The sequence below is a fragment of the Sorex fumeus genome, unplaced genomic scaffold (genome assembly GCF_029834395.1).
Source record: "Sorex fumeus unplaced genomic scaffold, SorFum_2.1 ptg000136l, whole genome shotgun sequence".
Lineage (NCBI taxonomy): Eukaryota > Metazoa > Chordata > Mammalia > Eulipotyphla > Soricidae > Sorex > Sorex fumeus.
Window position 1 is genome coordinate 3,246,499 of NW_026606193.1, and position 15,106 is coordinate 3,261,604.

The window sequence follows — 15,106 nt, forward strand, 5'->3', positions numbered from 1 at the left end:
GCCGATGGTGATTTTCGGCGAATTAGTTTAGCGATCTTCAGTTTTAGTTTTAGTCCATGAGCTATGCCCGACTGTGCTCGGGGCTGACTCCTGGCTCAGTGCTCGGGGGCCGCTCCTGGTGGTGCTTGGGGAGCCCCGGGGCTGCCGGCTTGAGCCGGGTCATCCGTGGCCGGGCAAGTCTCCTCCCTCAGCCTTGCACCAGCCAAAGCCGCTGCCGTCCAGTTCAGAAGTACCAAGCCACCCCCGTGGAATGCTGTTGGCTGGGCGAGTCCCAGCCGAGCACTGGCAGCTGAGAATATGGGCCCAGGTGGCGGTTTATGCGCCAAGGGAGCCTGCTGGCCGGGGAGTGGGTGCGGGCGCCGCCCCGGCCCTGTTCCACCCGCAGAGCCACAGGCCTGCTGCGGCGGGATAAAGGGATAAAGCCACTAACCCCCGCGGGGTCTGGCGGTTAGCGCCGGAGGTGGGCACCTCAGCCTGGTCCCCCGCTGCCTCCTGCCCGCAGTTGCGGCTGCCCCCAGATCAGCTGAAGTGAAGGGGACCCCGGAGCCCGCCCAGGTGGCTCTGGGTCTGCCCCCAGCGCCCCGTCACCCCCGGGGGTTGCCTTCGTTCCTCGCCGAGGGGTCTCCGGGCGCAAGTTCCAGGCCCTCCAGGTGGATGAGCTGCGCTCAGTGCTGGCAAGAGCAGCAGGTTCACGGGACGCCTCGCGCTTGCTCTGAAGGGACGTTAGCGACGCACGAACAGGCTGATTTTCCCCCTTCACTGTTCCTAGCTCGGAACCGTCTGAAGACGAGGGGTCCCCAGGGCCCCCTGCGGTGGCGGGCGGCAACGAGGACGATATTTCAGAACTGGAAGACATAAAGGACGCCAAGCTGCAGACCCTGAAGGAGCTTTTCCCACAGCGAAGCGATGCCGATTTGCTTAAGGTGACACGCGTCTTCTGCTCGCGGTGGAGCTTGCTTTCCGATGTGAGAAGGGCAGGGAAAGGGTTTGGGTAACTCCCGGGAAGCAGAGCAGCCCTGAAATCCTCCCTGGAAGGGGGCAGGTCTCAGTTTTGAATGAGTTCGGCGCCGTTGCCGGTTTCTCCTGTAGAAATTCCGTGTATGATTGCAGTGGGAAAATGAGGCTGACCCGCGGAATTGAAAGCTGGGGCTGAGTGACACCTGGACGAGGAGGCAGAGTGTTTGCCTCGCCCGCGGCGGACGGAGGGGCCATCCCGAGACCCTCCGGGAGGGACCCCAAGTGCAGAACCTGGGGTCAGCCCTGCGCACTGCCCAAAAAGCCAAAACAAAACAACAGCCCCGAGCCTGGGGTGACTTAGTGTATCTAGAGCACGCACTTGAAAAACTAGAGTTTCAAGTTGTGTCATAGGAAGAGATTTAAAGGAGACATTTAAAAATTACAAAAACGGAGCTGGAGCGATAGCACAGCGGGTAGGACATTTGCCTTGCACGCGGCCCACCTGAGTTCGATCCCCAGCATCCCAGATGGTCCCCTGAGCACCGCCAGGAGTGATTCCTGAGTGCAGAGCCAGGAGGGACCCCTGAGCATCGCTGGGTGTGACCCAAAAAGCAAAATAAATAAATAAAGAAATAAATAAAAATTACAAAGACTTTTAGGTCGTGTTAAAGAATTCCCCCCAGATATGGAATATTATTTAGTGCTAGACTTGGTAAGATAATGCTTTGGTGTTTTTGTTTTCTGGACCTCACCTGACGATGCTCAGGGGTCCCTCCTGGTGGTGCTCGGGGGCCATTCGGGAGCCAGGGATCGAACCCGGGTCTGCCCCAGGCAAGGCAGATTCCCTCCCTGCTGTTACTGCTTCAGCCCCATCCTTAGTTGGAAACAAAGAGGCCCTTAAAGGTCACTGAGGACCCTGGATTTTGGAATCTAGTACAGAGAAGCCACTCATGTCAGTGGAAGCTGTTTAATCCAGAGCTGTTTCATTCACAGAGTAGCTTGTTTATTGATGTCTTCCTCATGTGTGGTGCCAGGGATTGAACCCCAGGCCTTCCGTACGCCAGACAGGTGCTTGCGTGTGCCCGAGAGTCACATCTCTGGCCCCCAAATAGCTTTACAAAACAAGTGACTTACTGGGAATACGGAAAGTCTGGGGAAAGAAATACCCCATAGAATACACAGTATAGGGGGCCGGGGCAGTAGCACAGCGGGGAGGGCGTTTGTCTTGCATGCAGCCAACCTGGGTTCGATCCTCGGCATGCCATATGGTCCCCTGAGCACCGCCAGGAGTCATTCCTGAGTGCAGAGCTAGGAGGAGCCCCTGAGCATCACCAGGTGTGATCCAAGAAGCCAAAAAAATAAAATAAGGTATGCAGTATATCCGGTTTTTCTGTAACCCCAAATGTCAACATAAATGATGCGTTGGAGCTGTTCTTTAAGACGGTTCTTCACCCTGTCTGTGGCCCCAAAGTTTTCCCTAGTCAAAGCAGCAGTAGATGTCTATGAGCTAAACACGACTTTTTTTTTTTTTTTTTTTGCATGTTGGGTCACATCCAACAACGCCCAGTGGCTACTCCTGGCTGCTGCCCTCAGGAATTACTCCTGGTGGTGCTTGGGGCACCATACAGGATGCCGGGAATTGAGCCCGGGTCAGTCACGTGCAAGGCAAACGCCCTCCCTGCTGTGCTATCACTCTGGACCCTGAAAATGATGATTTTGTAACATTAGATTTGATGAAATACTATCTATGTTGGGTTTTGTTTTTGTCTTTTTTTATGTTTTAAAGACTCGGCAGTGCTCAGGGGTTACTCCTGGCTCTGCACTCAGGAATCACTCCTGGCGGGGCTCAGGGCCCCATATGGGATGCCGGGATGGGACCGGGGTGGTCTGCGTTGGCTGTGTGCAAGGCAGACGCCCTCCCACAGTTCTAAGGCTGGGTCCCATGGTCTTATTTTTGTGTTAGTTTGTTTCCCTGAGTCCACCGGGGTTGGAAGGCTGAGGAGCACTCGTAGAAACAACGTGTCAATGTTCATCGTGCCGGTCAAGTGATCCAGAAGTGGAACTCAGGAGCCCTTTGTCTCCTCTGAGTATCCGATTTAAAAACAAAAGGACTGTTGAATCTTGGCCTGTCATTTAAGCAATCAAAAATGAACAATAGAGACGTGATCTCCCTGTCCTCTCTCACACGTGCCCGCTAATTGGGTGTGTCCACAGAAAGTTCTGGTAACCGAATCACACAAACAGTAAATCTGCTTTAGACAAGGATTTTATTCCGCTCTGGTGATGGGTCAGACTTCATTTAACATGGCGTACCTGAGTCTGGACTAGTCCCATAAGTCGAGTTTTCTGAGAAATGATAAGCGGATACAGGAGAATGGAACATCACGCCCCCGTCCGATCTTGCACATGTCAGGTACGGTCGGTTAGTTTGCAGGCTTTGTGAAAGAAAGTTGTTTTTGATGTTGTTTCACACGGTCCCCTTCTCTCCCGACTCCGTCAGCTGATTGAGTCCACGAGCACCATGGACGGAGCCATCGCCGCAGCCTTGCTGATGTTCGGAGACGCAGGTAGGCCGGCCCGGAGCGTCCGGGGCTGGTGGTGGCCGGTGGCCTGGGGGTTGTTCCTGGGTACATGGGAGAGTGTGGCTGAGGCGGGCTGCGGAGGGGAGGGGAGGTTAGGGCTCTCCCGCCCCACCGGGAAGGCAGCGGCGTCCGTCTGTCCGTCGGCTAGTTTGCTCATTACCGCAGGTCCGGTCTCGCCACAGTTGAGCCTCGGAGCGTGTTTCCTGCCCGCCCGGGTGTGGCCGCGGGCTGTGTGCTGGCAGCCGGTCCCCTCTGGTTTCTGATCCCAGGCCATGGGTGGGAGTTGGTAGGTCCGTAGGGCCGTGTGGGAATTTCTCGTGTTTCTCCTTTCAGAGCCCATCAGGCCGGTTCTTCAGACCATATTCCAGGGGTACAGGAAGGGCGTGAGGAGCTTACGGGTCACTGCGAGCATCTGTGCTTTGTGCTGGGGTCACAGTGCCAAGCTTTTCAGGGTTAACGGTGGTTTGTCCTTTCTCCTCCTGCAGGGAGCATAGGTCAACTGAGTTGCTCCCACCATGGTGCTCCCAAGGCACACCCAGTTCCACCAGACTCTCCCATTCCTCTGTGTTTATCTCTGACCTGTTCATCACAGATACCCCCAGTCAGACCCTGTGGCTTGTAAAGTTGAAGCTTCTGAGGACTCTGGATTTTGTATGTGGCGGTGACATGCTGCTTTTCTCTTTCCTTCTTGTCTGGTGCACAGTTTGCTTTAGGGGAATGTCCTTTTTATAGGGAGACAGGAAGACAGTCGATGGTGACTTGGGAGTTAATTGACTCCAGATAATATGTGCTCCTGGGCATCTGTCCTATTTACTTGATGTAAGCCTCAGTTTCCCTTACTCCTAACACCCCAAAAGGAAGGTCCCACTGAGGAGGGTCTTGGATGGACTTGGGGCAAGCCGAAAGCTACCCTGGCATTGGAAAGGGACAGGCTGAGCCGAAAGAAGCAGCACAGTAAGTTACGAGCACGGCCTTGGGACAAACTGACATGACCCCAAAGGAAGCGACTGAAGAAGGGCCCTGTCAGGGTGAGGGAAAACCATGTAGCCCCCGCAGCCCCACCCTGAGGGTCCCCCAGGCCCCTTAGCTGCTGGAGCCCATCCCCCGTGCTTGGGGTCTCTTGGGCATCACGCTCCCTCCAGCCCAGTCCCAGGCCTTCCTAGAAGATACCATTCTGCACGTAAGCAAAGTGACTCACGCATCGTTGCGAAAAGGTTTTTGTGACTGTTCTTCACACATGCAAGAACAAGCAAAACGTATTTCTTAAGATGTTACTTAGTGCTTTATAATGTGCTGATATTGAAGTAATTTAAAGTGATCTAAAGTCATTGTTTCAAAACTAGGGTGTTTCCATTGCTGGCTGCATGTGCCTTGGCCATCTTGGGTGCAGGCTCGCGTGAGACCTGAGGAGGTCTCGAACCCTCTCTGCACACATTGTCAGGGCAGCGTCTGGGGGTCGGAGAGACAGAGCCGCGTCCTGGCCCTTTGAGCACCGCCAGGAGCACTGCTCAGGGAGCCCCCGCCCCTTCCACAACCCTGGGGCTGGAGAGAGGGTTCCTGGGGCCGGCTGGCTCCATTCCCCGCCTGGACCACGCGGTTCTGGTGCAGAGACCCCTGAGCACTGCCGGGCATGGGAGAAAGGCAGAGTGAGATGAGGAAAATGTTGGCACTGAAAAATTCAGTGCATCAAAGATTCTTTCCTGTGTCTTTGTAGGTTGCCTCCCGCACTGGTCAGAGCACGTCCCCTGAGGCCGTGCAGAAGCCCGGGGGCACGCTGGTGCCCACCAGCCTTGCCTTAGGCAGGGTTGGTGGCTGAGCTCAGCTCACCTCTGATGCGCACAGGAGGGAGAAAGCAGGCTCTTTTACTTGAAAAATTGGATTTCTTTTTTTTTTTTCTTTTCATGAACTGCCTATGAATCTCTTGTTCATATATATATTTTCAAATCTGATGGTTTTTAAAAAATTTTTTTACTAATGATTTAGATAACCTATTTCTGTATTAAGGGACGGCGTCCTTGTCCAGCTCTTGTTTTCTGAAATGAATGGTGTGTACCCCCAGCACAGTACAAGCATTTGTGAAATACGTAATGTACAGGTGGTGGTCGGCTGACTTGTCTTTCACAGATCTCCAAAGTTTTTGGCTCACAGCTATTAAAGGCTTCGCTGCAGGCAGCTAAACGTGCTCTCCTGGACTCTTTTATACTCCCGTGGCAATTTTTGCATTTTCTTCCACATTTGCATAGTTTTGCCTTGTGGCCATTTACACGTGCGGAGGTGGTGCAGTGATATTAGTGACATAGAGATGCCTGAGCAGATATGTAAGATTAAATTACGCTTTATTGACAAAACAAAGTTCTTAAGGAATCACCGCTGTCACCTGGGTGTCCAGGTGACGTGTTGGAAGTCCTTGGGTTGGAGCTTTTTTCAGAGTCGACTGAGAGTGTTTGCTTGGGCCTGACATATACAGGAATACGGGGTGCTGAGGTGGTCAGAGGGTCCCCCCACCCCCCGCCCCCAGCTCCCCATGCCCGGCCGCCCTGAACACAGCCTCAAGGGACTTCAGAGAGTCCCCAGGTCACTTTGGGGCCTCCCAAGAGGTGCTGCCCCTGGACTCTGCCTGGGCCCGCTGGGAACACCCAGGCTGGGGTCTGACCTGGCCAGCACGTGGCCCCGGTGCCTATGGTCGGCGTCTGGGGATGCACGCCCACGGAGTTGGGGGGAGCAGCCGCAGGGCAGCTGATGAGTCAGCCAGTCACGGGCTGGGGTCGGCCTGCTCCTTCCGACCGAGTTTTCCGGCTGAGGACTCGGGCTTGGCCGCACCCTGGCCGGGCCTTGCTGGGGGCTGGATCCACCTGGTCCTCGCTGGCTGGGAGCTGGGCTGACTCCTGGCTCTGCACTCGGGCTCCCTCCTGGCGCGGGGGGATGGGGGGTTCGACGTGGGGTGTGAGGACTCCCCTTGGGGCGGCCCTGTGCCAGCCCAGCCCCTCCCCACTGCAAGGTGGTGCTCACCGAGAGCACTATTATTATTATTATAAAAGCTCCTTCAGTTTTTCAGCGTGTTTCTTTGTTAGGTCGTCACGTGAAGTTCTGGTTTCCTGCTTCTCTGTCTGCAGGTTAAGAGCTTTTGTTGCTTGAATGCATGTATTTTGGTTTTTCTCGGTTAAGCGAAAGGGATTCGTTGTTCAAATAAAAGCGACCCATAAAGCCTTCTGCCCGCCAGTGCCCTGCAGACTCCTGCGGGCCTGGGTGACCCTACTCAGATCAGACACACCGGCCGATGTCCGGCTGAGCACTGGCCGTGCTGCGGAGAGCCCTTCCCCCAGCACTGCGCTTCAGATGACTGTCGGCTTGATGACGTGTGTTTGCAGCATTAAGTAAGGCAGTGATTTATCAGAGCATTGCAGTGATTGCTGCTAAGAAGAGTCTCTGTTCTTTGCTCGGGCTGATGGTCATGGAGTCTTCATGCTGTGTAGGAGGGGGCTGTTGTCAAAAGAGCGTCCCACAGATATTGGAGGACCGCGGTCATCACCGTGTCGCAGCGTTCGAGTGGCTTCTGTCTTTGACCTCTGCCCTCCTTTCTTCCTTAGAGGGTGGTGGACCCAGGAAAAGGAAATTGTCTTCTTCTCCAGAGCGGTATGTGGAAGACGACTTTAGCGACGAGCAGTGCGTGAAGAAGAAGAAACTGGACCATGTAAGTCACTCCCACGTTGCCGTCCCAGAACTGGCCCTGAAGCCCGAAGCACTGAGTCGGGTCTCGGGCCCCGAAACCTGCCTGACGCGTTTCTGTTCCCAGTCTCAGCCCAGTCAGAAGGGAGGTCTGTGTTGCCACGATTCTTCCTGTGAGGAGTGTGAGGTGGGGAGGACGTGGGCGCCATGTCCGGCACTGCCGGGGCCAGTCCTGGCCCAGGCCTCAGGGCCTCGCGGTGGCCGGGGTCAGCTTGGCTTGGTCACGTGCCAGGCAGGTGCTTTCCGCCCGTCCCCCCCCCCCCCCCCTTGCAGCCGCGTCTGCTCTCTACCGAGGGTCACATCTGCACTATAAAGTCAGCTCATTGGCTTCGCTTTCATTTATCCGGGGATTGAGTGGGGGGGGGGGCACCCCCGGCTCTGTGCTCGGGTCACTCCTGGCCATCCTCGGGGACCGTGTGTGATGCCAGTGATCATACACGGTCACTCGCCCGAGACCAGCCCCTGGACTGTGTCTCCTCCCTGGACTTAACTTCCACGGTCCTCTGTCGGTCGGGGAAAGGAAGCTCTGGGGCACACGTGCTTTCGATGGCTGTCTCCAGCACCGCACGCACGTGTGTGTGTGTGTGAGTGTGCGTGCATGTGTCTACGTGGGTGTGTGCACGTGTATGTGTGTGCATGTACGTGTGTGCATGTGTGTGTCTGTGCGTGCATGTGTATGTGTACATCCATGCGTGTGCGTGTGTGCACATGCGTGTGTGTGCATGTATGTGTGTGTGCGCGTGTGCGTGTGTGCTTGTGTGCGCGCGTGTGTGTCCCAGCGTGTCTGGCGGGTGTCTCTGTCCCGTCCCCTCCCCTGTGTTGGCGGCTGCCCCTCTCGGTGCCTGTCCTGTGTACCTGGCTCTCGTCTCTCTGGACAGACCAGCCTCCGCCTTCACGGCAGCCTCCTGGGGCCTGACGGCCCTAGCTGTGGGGCAGCGGGAGATGTGGCTGCTCTGTTGGGGCCGGGTGCTCCCTCCCCAGATGCCTGGCAGGTGTGTGGCCGGGTGGGGTGGGCATGAGCTGTCCCCATGTGCCAAGTCTCGAGGTCTGGGGTGTCGGGAGCCCGGGGCTGTGCCGTGTCCCGGCCTGGCAGGCTGCAGCCCCTGACAGTGCCCAGGAGCACTGGGCCCTCACCTGCCTGCCCCCACACTACTGTGCCGTCCTTGGGCCCCTGCGTGACGCGTTTGTCTCCTAGGGCTGTGACACCCCTGGCCCACACACCGAGTGGCACCCACAGAACCACGCGGCCCCCCAGCCGTGGACGCCGGAAGGCCAGGACCCGGGCAGCAAAAAGGTTGGTCCTGGAGGCTGTCTCCTGAGGCTGTCCCCGAGACGCCGTCCCCGAGAGGCTGTCCCTGCCCTCCTGCGCTAGACACTAGCCGCCCTGCCCTCTGACCTGCAGATCTCTCTCCCCATCTCTCCTGCTCCGCATGTCCCTCGTCACTCCCCTGGGTAGGAGGGTCCGTGTCCTTGGCTCAGCCCCCGAGGGACCCCTTCAGAGGTCCGAGACAGCCTTGGAGGGCCCCGGGTCTGTCCCGGGCCCGTCGGCTCCTGCGTCTCTCACTGCCAGGCGAGCTCCGGGTCCGGCCTGGCCTGTGGGCGTGGCTGCGGCCCTCGGCCCTGTCACCTGTGTGTGGGCCCCCCCCCACCCCCCGCATCCTCAGCACCCACAGGGACTCTCAAGCCCTGAGTTTTGTTCTCAGGAAAATCAAGAAGTTCCATAATGTGCTGTCCCCTGGGTCTGTTCTGGTGGCCGCTGGCCACGGCCGCCCTGGCCTGTCCCCTGGGCCTCTGTGTGTGAGATCAGTAAGAGGACGCACCACCCTGAGCCCTCCCCACTGACACTCTGGGGTGAGGTGACGCAGCTGGTTGTCACTGGAGCTTTTAGTCCTAACAATTGTTGGTCCTAACAATAAGCCAAGTTTAGGAGGTTTTTTGGCCCATTTTTTCTATATTTTTTTTAATTTTGATTTTTAAAAATAATTTTTTCATTGTTGAATCACCGTGAGGCACAGTTACAAGCTTTCATGTCTGAGTTTCAGTAATGCAGTGAATGAGCACGCATCCCTCCACCAGTGCACGTTCCCCACCACCCAGGTCCCCAGTGCCCTCCCATCCCAACCCTCCCCCTGCCTCCATAGCAGACAATCTCCCCCGGACTCTCTCTCTGCTTTGGGGCATCACGGTTTGCGATACAGACGCCGAGAGGCATCACGCTGGGTCCTTTGTCTACTTTCAGCGCACACCTCCCATCCCCACAGATTCCCTCCAACCATCGCTGACTCAGCGATCCCTTCTCTGTCCCAGCTGCCTTCTCCTCCCGCTCAGGAGGCAGGCTTCCAACCGGGGGGCAATCCCCCCGGCCCTTGTCTCAGATCATGTTGTTTGAAGTCCACGAATGAGTGCCGTCCTTCTATGCCTGTCCCTCTCTTTCTGACTCGCCTCACTCAGCATGATACTCTCCGTGTCTATCCACTTATAATCAAATTCACAACTTCGTCTCTCCTGACAGCTGCATAGTACTCCATTGTGGAGATGCACCAACGTTTCTTTAACCAGTCATCCGTTCTTGTAGCCCAGCCCCAACCCATCATACTTCCGGTTTAAGAGCTGCGGGGGGCGGAGGGGGCTGGCTCCAGGGCGTGGGGGGCGCTGGCCCTTGATCAGGCCCTACCAGGTGAGCGTGGGCCACCGCTTGTCCTTCCTCTTGGCAGCGGCGAAGCCCCATCTCTGCTGCCCCTGTGACCCTGGGGGCAGCCCCTCGGGTGGCAGTGGTCCCCTGCATGTTTCGGGTGCCCTTGTAGAATGGGGGTGGGGGATAGACGTGCCGCCCCCTCCCCGCCCCTCTTCCCCATGTCCCTCTGTCCTCTGCTCGCTCCTCACGGCCAGAGGCCATGCGGGCTCCCTTCCAGGGCCAGAGAGGCCGGGCCCAGCCCCACAGTGGCCATGGACACGAGATAGGGCCCAGCCACGGCCCGGGCGTGAGACCCCTTGTGTCGAGTTGGGGCGGCAAGGAAGAGTGGCTGAGCAGGCATGGGGACGCAGGTCACGGTGCTGCCCGCGGGTGGCAGGGAAGACGAGGAGGGTCTCCAGATACTTGACTTTGCGAAGTTAGACGAACGTGTGCGGCCTGGAGTGAGCCGTCCAGCATGAGGCATCCGCCGGGGTCTCCTCTGCTCTCGCGGTTCTGCGGGACCTTTTCTGTCTCGTTCCTAACGTTTCTGTCGCCCGCACGGCGGAAGCTCTTCGTTCCTCTCCTTGTCCCAAGCTCTTGGCGCCACCGACCTGCTTTCTCTGTGAATTTACCTATTCCGGGAATTTCATATAAATGCTGTCCTCTGCGCAACCCTGCGTGCTCTCACCGGATCCTCGTTCTTTGCTCAAAATCCTGCCACTTTCTGAAGGGTAACGTCACTCCATAACTCTGTGGCTTCTGCCGTATTAACCCTGGTTTATTTTATTTTATTTTTTGCTTCTTGGGCTACACCTGGCGATGCTCAGGGGTTCCTCCTGGCTCTGCACTCAGGAATCCCTCCTGGCGGTGCCCAGGGGACCATGCGGGTTGCCGGGGATTGAACCCAGGCTGGCCGCGTGCGAGGCCAATGCCCTCCCTCCGGTACCGTCTCTCTGGCCCTGGTTTAAGTTTTTAGCCTTTTAGTCTGTTCGTGTTCTCTGCCCCAAAACTTGTGAGCCACTTTCTGTATATATATACATATATGTGATTTCCCTTCAAACTCTGATTGCCTGTATGTCTATCTGTGTCCAAAGAACTTTGTTCTGTGTGTAAGAGAGGTATCAACTCAGGTTTAGTCGTTTCTGTGTTAGAGAGTGAAAGAGTGAAACGCAGCATTTAGCTACTGTAAGAGGAAGGAAATGGGAAAGAATGGAATCTTCTTTAACACTTAATCGTTGCTTCGGTTTGGTCTTTGGTGTTGGGCGGTTCTCGGACTAACCCCCGGGGCTCTGGCCCAGCCAACCCTGGGGGGCGGGGGGAGAGTCCTGCTCTCTCTCCAGCCCACGCCAGTTTTGAGCAATTAAATGCTTTTTGATTAGTTGGAATACAAGATTTTTCCTCTCTGTGCATCCAAAGAATTGATTGCCTAAATGTAGAATTTTTCAGGTGCCGTAAGTGGCAGCAAAGAAGAAAATGATATGAGCAGCCGTAGTCACTCTCAGATTTGTTTTTAATTTGTCCCTTTCACATAGTTTCCTTCGCCACCCTGTCACCTTTATGTCGCTAAGGCAGTCAATATTCAGGCCATTGTCTCAGTCAGAATTGAAACGGAAGGAAACTTTTGTCTCAGTATTTGAAGTCCATAGGATTTTAAATTGTGAGCTTGGATATTTGAAAAAAAATTCTACATATATCTATATTTTGGATTGTCATTAGCTTGGAAGGACTTCAGTATACTTCAGATTTTATCGAGGAACGTTTTTGTCTTTTCGGAGGCTCATTTTGTTGTGAGCAGTACGTGAAACAAGTGAGCTGCTTATATCCATCAAAATCTGTCATTAATCTAAAATCAGATGTATTTTTATTTGAGAAATTTTTTTTCTAGAGATAGGCCTGTTGGTAAAAGTGATTCAGGATTCTGTTGACTGAGTATCATAACGTTCACATCAGGTAAAAATTGAAACATCGTTTCTTTACAACCACTCCTGCCAGTGGTGCCTCAAATCGGTCCTCTTCCCCTCCTAGGAAGAAGAGCCCAGCGAGTCTGCGGAGTCGAGCGGCAGCTGGGAGCAGCAGGAAAGGATCGTGCTGAAGCTGCAGAAGGAGTTTCCCAACTTTGACAAGCAGGTGAGCCGTCAGGTACAGAGATTTAACCGGATTGCGGCAGTGCTTGCGGGCCGGCTGCATCAAGACTGGAGTGAGGTCTGGTTTTCTGCAAATCAGTATTCCTCCTTGTCAAAGTACGAAGTGTTTCGCACTGCTCGTTTTCCACATCGTTGCTAAACTCTGCATTTGCTAACTTTGTCACGCTCACAACCTTGCAGCCTAACCAGAGCGAGTAAAAGGGATCATGATTGTGGAGCGCATTTGAAAATGTAAATCATCTAGAAGGCATTTATGACCCCAACTCGACTAAGAAGGTCTTTTTTTTTTTTTCATATTCTCCGCCTTTACATTTCTCAAGAATTTTCAAGTGTCGGATTGCATTTCAGCGTCCTGATTTCTTCCCCTGCCTGCCGGAGTTACGGGTGCTTAAAGACACGGCCTGGGTGTCCGTGCTCAGAGAGCTTGTTTAATCACGTCGCTGCATACAGAAGAAGGCTGCTTATCTCTGTGCTGAGTGTGCTTGGCTGCATACAGTCAGGAATCTGCATACAGAGACGGCACACCTTCGGAACGCTGACGAAGGCAGACACCTCCTGCTTTGACAGCTGTTTTTTCACATACGTTGAAAGCACGGGCTTTGAAAGGGCAATTTGGGAAAATCCTGATGCGTCTTGATTTTTTTTTTTTCTTTTTGGGTTCCACCCGGCAATGCACAGGGGTTCCTCCTGGCTCATGCACTCAGGAATTACCCCTGGTGGTGCTCAGGGGACCCTATGGGATGCTGGGAATCAAACCCGGGTTGACCACATACAAGGCAAACGCCCTCCCTGCCATGCTGTAGTCCCAGCTGCATCTTGAAATTTTGTTTGAATTTAGTGGCTGTGTCTTTGACCCACTCGTACCCAGAATTCTTCATCAGGAGAATAGACGCAAGAAATCAGGCAGGGGCTGGAGCAATAGCACAGCGGGTAGGGCGTTCTCCTGGCGTGCGGCCGACCAGGCTTCGATTCCCAGCATCCCATATGGTCCCCTGAACACCTCCAGGAGTAATTCTTGAGTGCAGAGCTAGGAGGAACCCCTGTGCATCATCAGGTGTGGCCCAAAAAACAAAGAAAAAAAAAAAGTCAAGCACCTTTACTTTCGGAAACATACATCGAATGACAGTGGCAAAAATACGTAGGAGATTTTGAAAGAGCTCTAACTCTGTCGAACTGCTGCTGTGTTGTGACTGCTGTTACCCCCTTCCCCTGCGTCGCTGGGTGTGACCCTTTACCAAGGGCACGTGCGTGAGAGACCAGAGCAGCCGTCAGCCTGGGCCACCACGGTCTCTCGGCCAGGAGGGGCCTGGCCTGGCGGGCGCAGACGATTCGTGGAGCTCAGGCGTAGCTCAGGGGTCGAGCAAGCATAATCGTCCCACTCTGGTGCCCCGAGATAACCCAAAGACGCTAAAATAACGAAACCTCAATCCTGTTGTTCCGACGATTGTTTTGTAAAGCATGCACACGTCTTCTTCCGGTTGCTGATGGTAGATTTTAACAGAGGCGAACACCTTCTTCCTAGGAGCTGAGGGAAGTGCTCAAGGAGCATGAGTGGATGTACACGGAAGCGTTAGAGTCGCTGAAAGTGTTCGCAGAAGACCAAGGTAATGCTCCGTGCCGTGTGACTGTGGGCGACACGTACGTGGTCCCGTGGTAGGAAAACAGAAACCAGCAGGTGACGGTCAGAAAGGGTCGGCGGGTGATCGGAGTAATGGGAAAAGCCTTTTAAAATGACCATTCCTCAAACTTCGGTCTGCTTCCGGCAGTGTAAAATGAAAGAATGATCCCTGATTTTGCTTGTCCAAATTTTTTGATGGTTGGGGCTCTTTTTAAACTGTCAAGTTTCGTCGACTATGAAAGAAGAGTGTATTTGTTAGTCTCAGGAAGGATCTTCCCCACCTGTTGATCGCTGTGACGCCACCCTTGGCCTTCCTGGCGGGAACACTGGAGTGCTGATGGAGACCCGGGGTCCGGGTGGGCACGGAGGCCCCATCCAGCCCCGGAGCGGGGAAGGGGCCATGGGGGTCGTAGCGTCGTGGGTCGGGAGCGTCTACACGCTAGCTCTGGGCTGTCTCCGCCCCGTGATGCTCTGTCAGTTCAGAAGCACAGCACAGTGACGGGGGGGTCTCGCTTTGGTTTTGATGGGTGCTTCTAAGAGACGCTTCCCGCGAGCCCCGTCACGGCTCCGCAGGAGGAAAGAAGCCGTTGGTGTCACGGTTCTGACTGAAGTTCAGAATGGCAGAGGGCCAAAACCAAGATTTTTGAGAACTACCTTCTGAATCTCGCTCGCGTATTTTTTTTGTTTTTCATTCTCGTTGGCTTATAGTTTTCATACAAATCCAGCGGGAGCATGAGTGCCTGTTGCGGGGAGGTAGGCACGGGATTTCCCTAGTGGCCCTGAGTGGTCTGGGGGAGGGCGGCCGGTGATGCGGGGGGGCTTCTGTTTGGCGACGGGTTATCGGACGGCGAGCTCAGAAGGCCATAGAGGGAGATGCAGAACCGCAGCCGGCATGCACGTAAAAACGACAGTGCAGAGGGTTTTAGTTGGGGTGAGGATTGTGCTTTCTCCTTGTGGGTGGAGGTGGTTGCCCGGGGCCATCTGGACACGTTTTTTTTTTCCTTTTTCACTGTGCCTTTTCTGCATAGTCTCAGGACCTTTGTGAGAAGGAAAATGGAGACTTACTGCTCACCGTATTCTGGAAAGAGTTCTGGTTTTATTTAGCATTGTAGCACTGTCCTCCCGTTGTTCATCGATTTGCTCGAGTGGCACCAGTATCGTCTCACCCCAAATCGTGAGGCATGTTGTTACTGTGTTTGGCATATCGAATACGTCACGGGGAGCTTGCCAGGCTTTGCCGTGATGGTTTTATTTAAAAGAGATTATTTCATCTTCCTGTATAACTTCCGTTTCTACTTTAGCATTTCTCTGAAAAGGTACCAAGATTTTAGACAAGTTTTTGATAGACTCCGTGCTCGGGAGGAAAACGCGCGTATTTCAAGTTTTCTTATTCGAAGTTCTTGGT

At 54.6% G+C, this 15,106-nt stretch overlaps 1 protein-coding gene across 2 annotated transcripts in view; it reads left to right on the forward strand.

The window, feature by feature from the left end:
* SMARCAD1 (SWI/SNF-related, matrix-associated actin-dependent regulator of chromatin, subfamily a, containing DEAD/H box 1) overlaps positions 1 to 15,106 on the forward strand; it is a 57,189-nt gene that overhangs the window by 16,207 nt on the left and 25,876 nt on the right. Inside the window, exons 1-6 of one of the 2 annotated variants that reach the window (XM_056106622.1) lie at positions 843 to 923; positions 3,458 to 3,524; positions 7,127 to 7,230; positions 8,461 to 8,559; positions 11,965 to 12,066; positions 13,606 to 13,687. In XM_056106622.1, the coding sequence (XP_055962597.1) occupies positions 3,479 to 3,524; positions 7,127 to 7,230; positions 8,461 to 8,559; positions 11,965 to 12,066; positions 13,606 to 13,687 (433 nt within the window). In that variant the 5' untranslated portion in view covers positions 843 to 923; positions 3,458 to 3,478. Of the gene's footprint in view, positions 1 to 769; positions 924 to 3,457; positions 3,525 to 7,126; positions 7,231 to 8,460; positions 8,560 to 11,964; positions 12,067 to 13,605; positions 13,688 to 15,106 lie in introns of those variants that run through there. The other variant, XM_056106621.1, reaches the window with a different exon arrangement.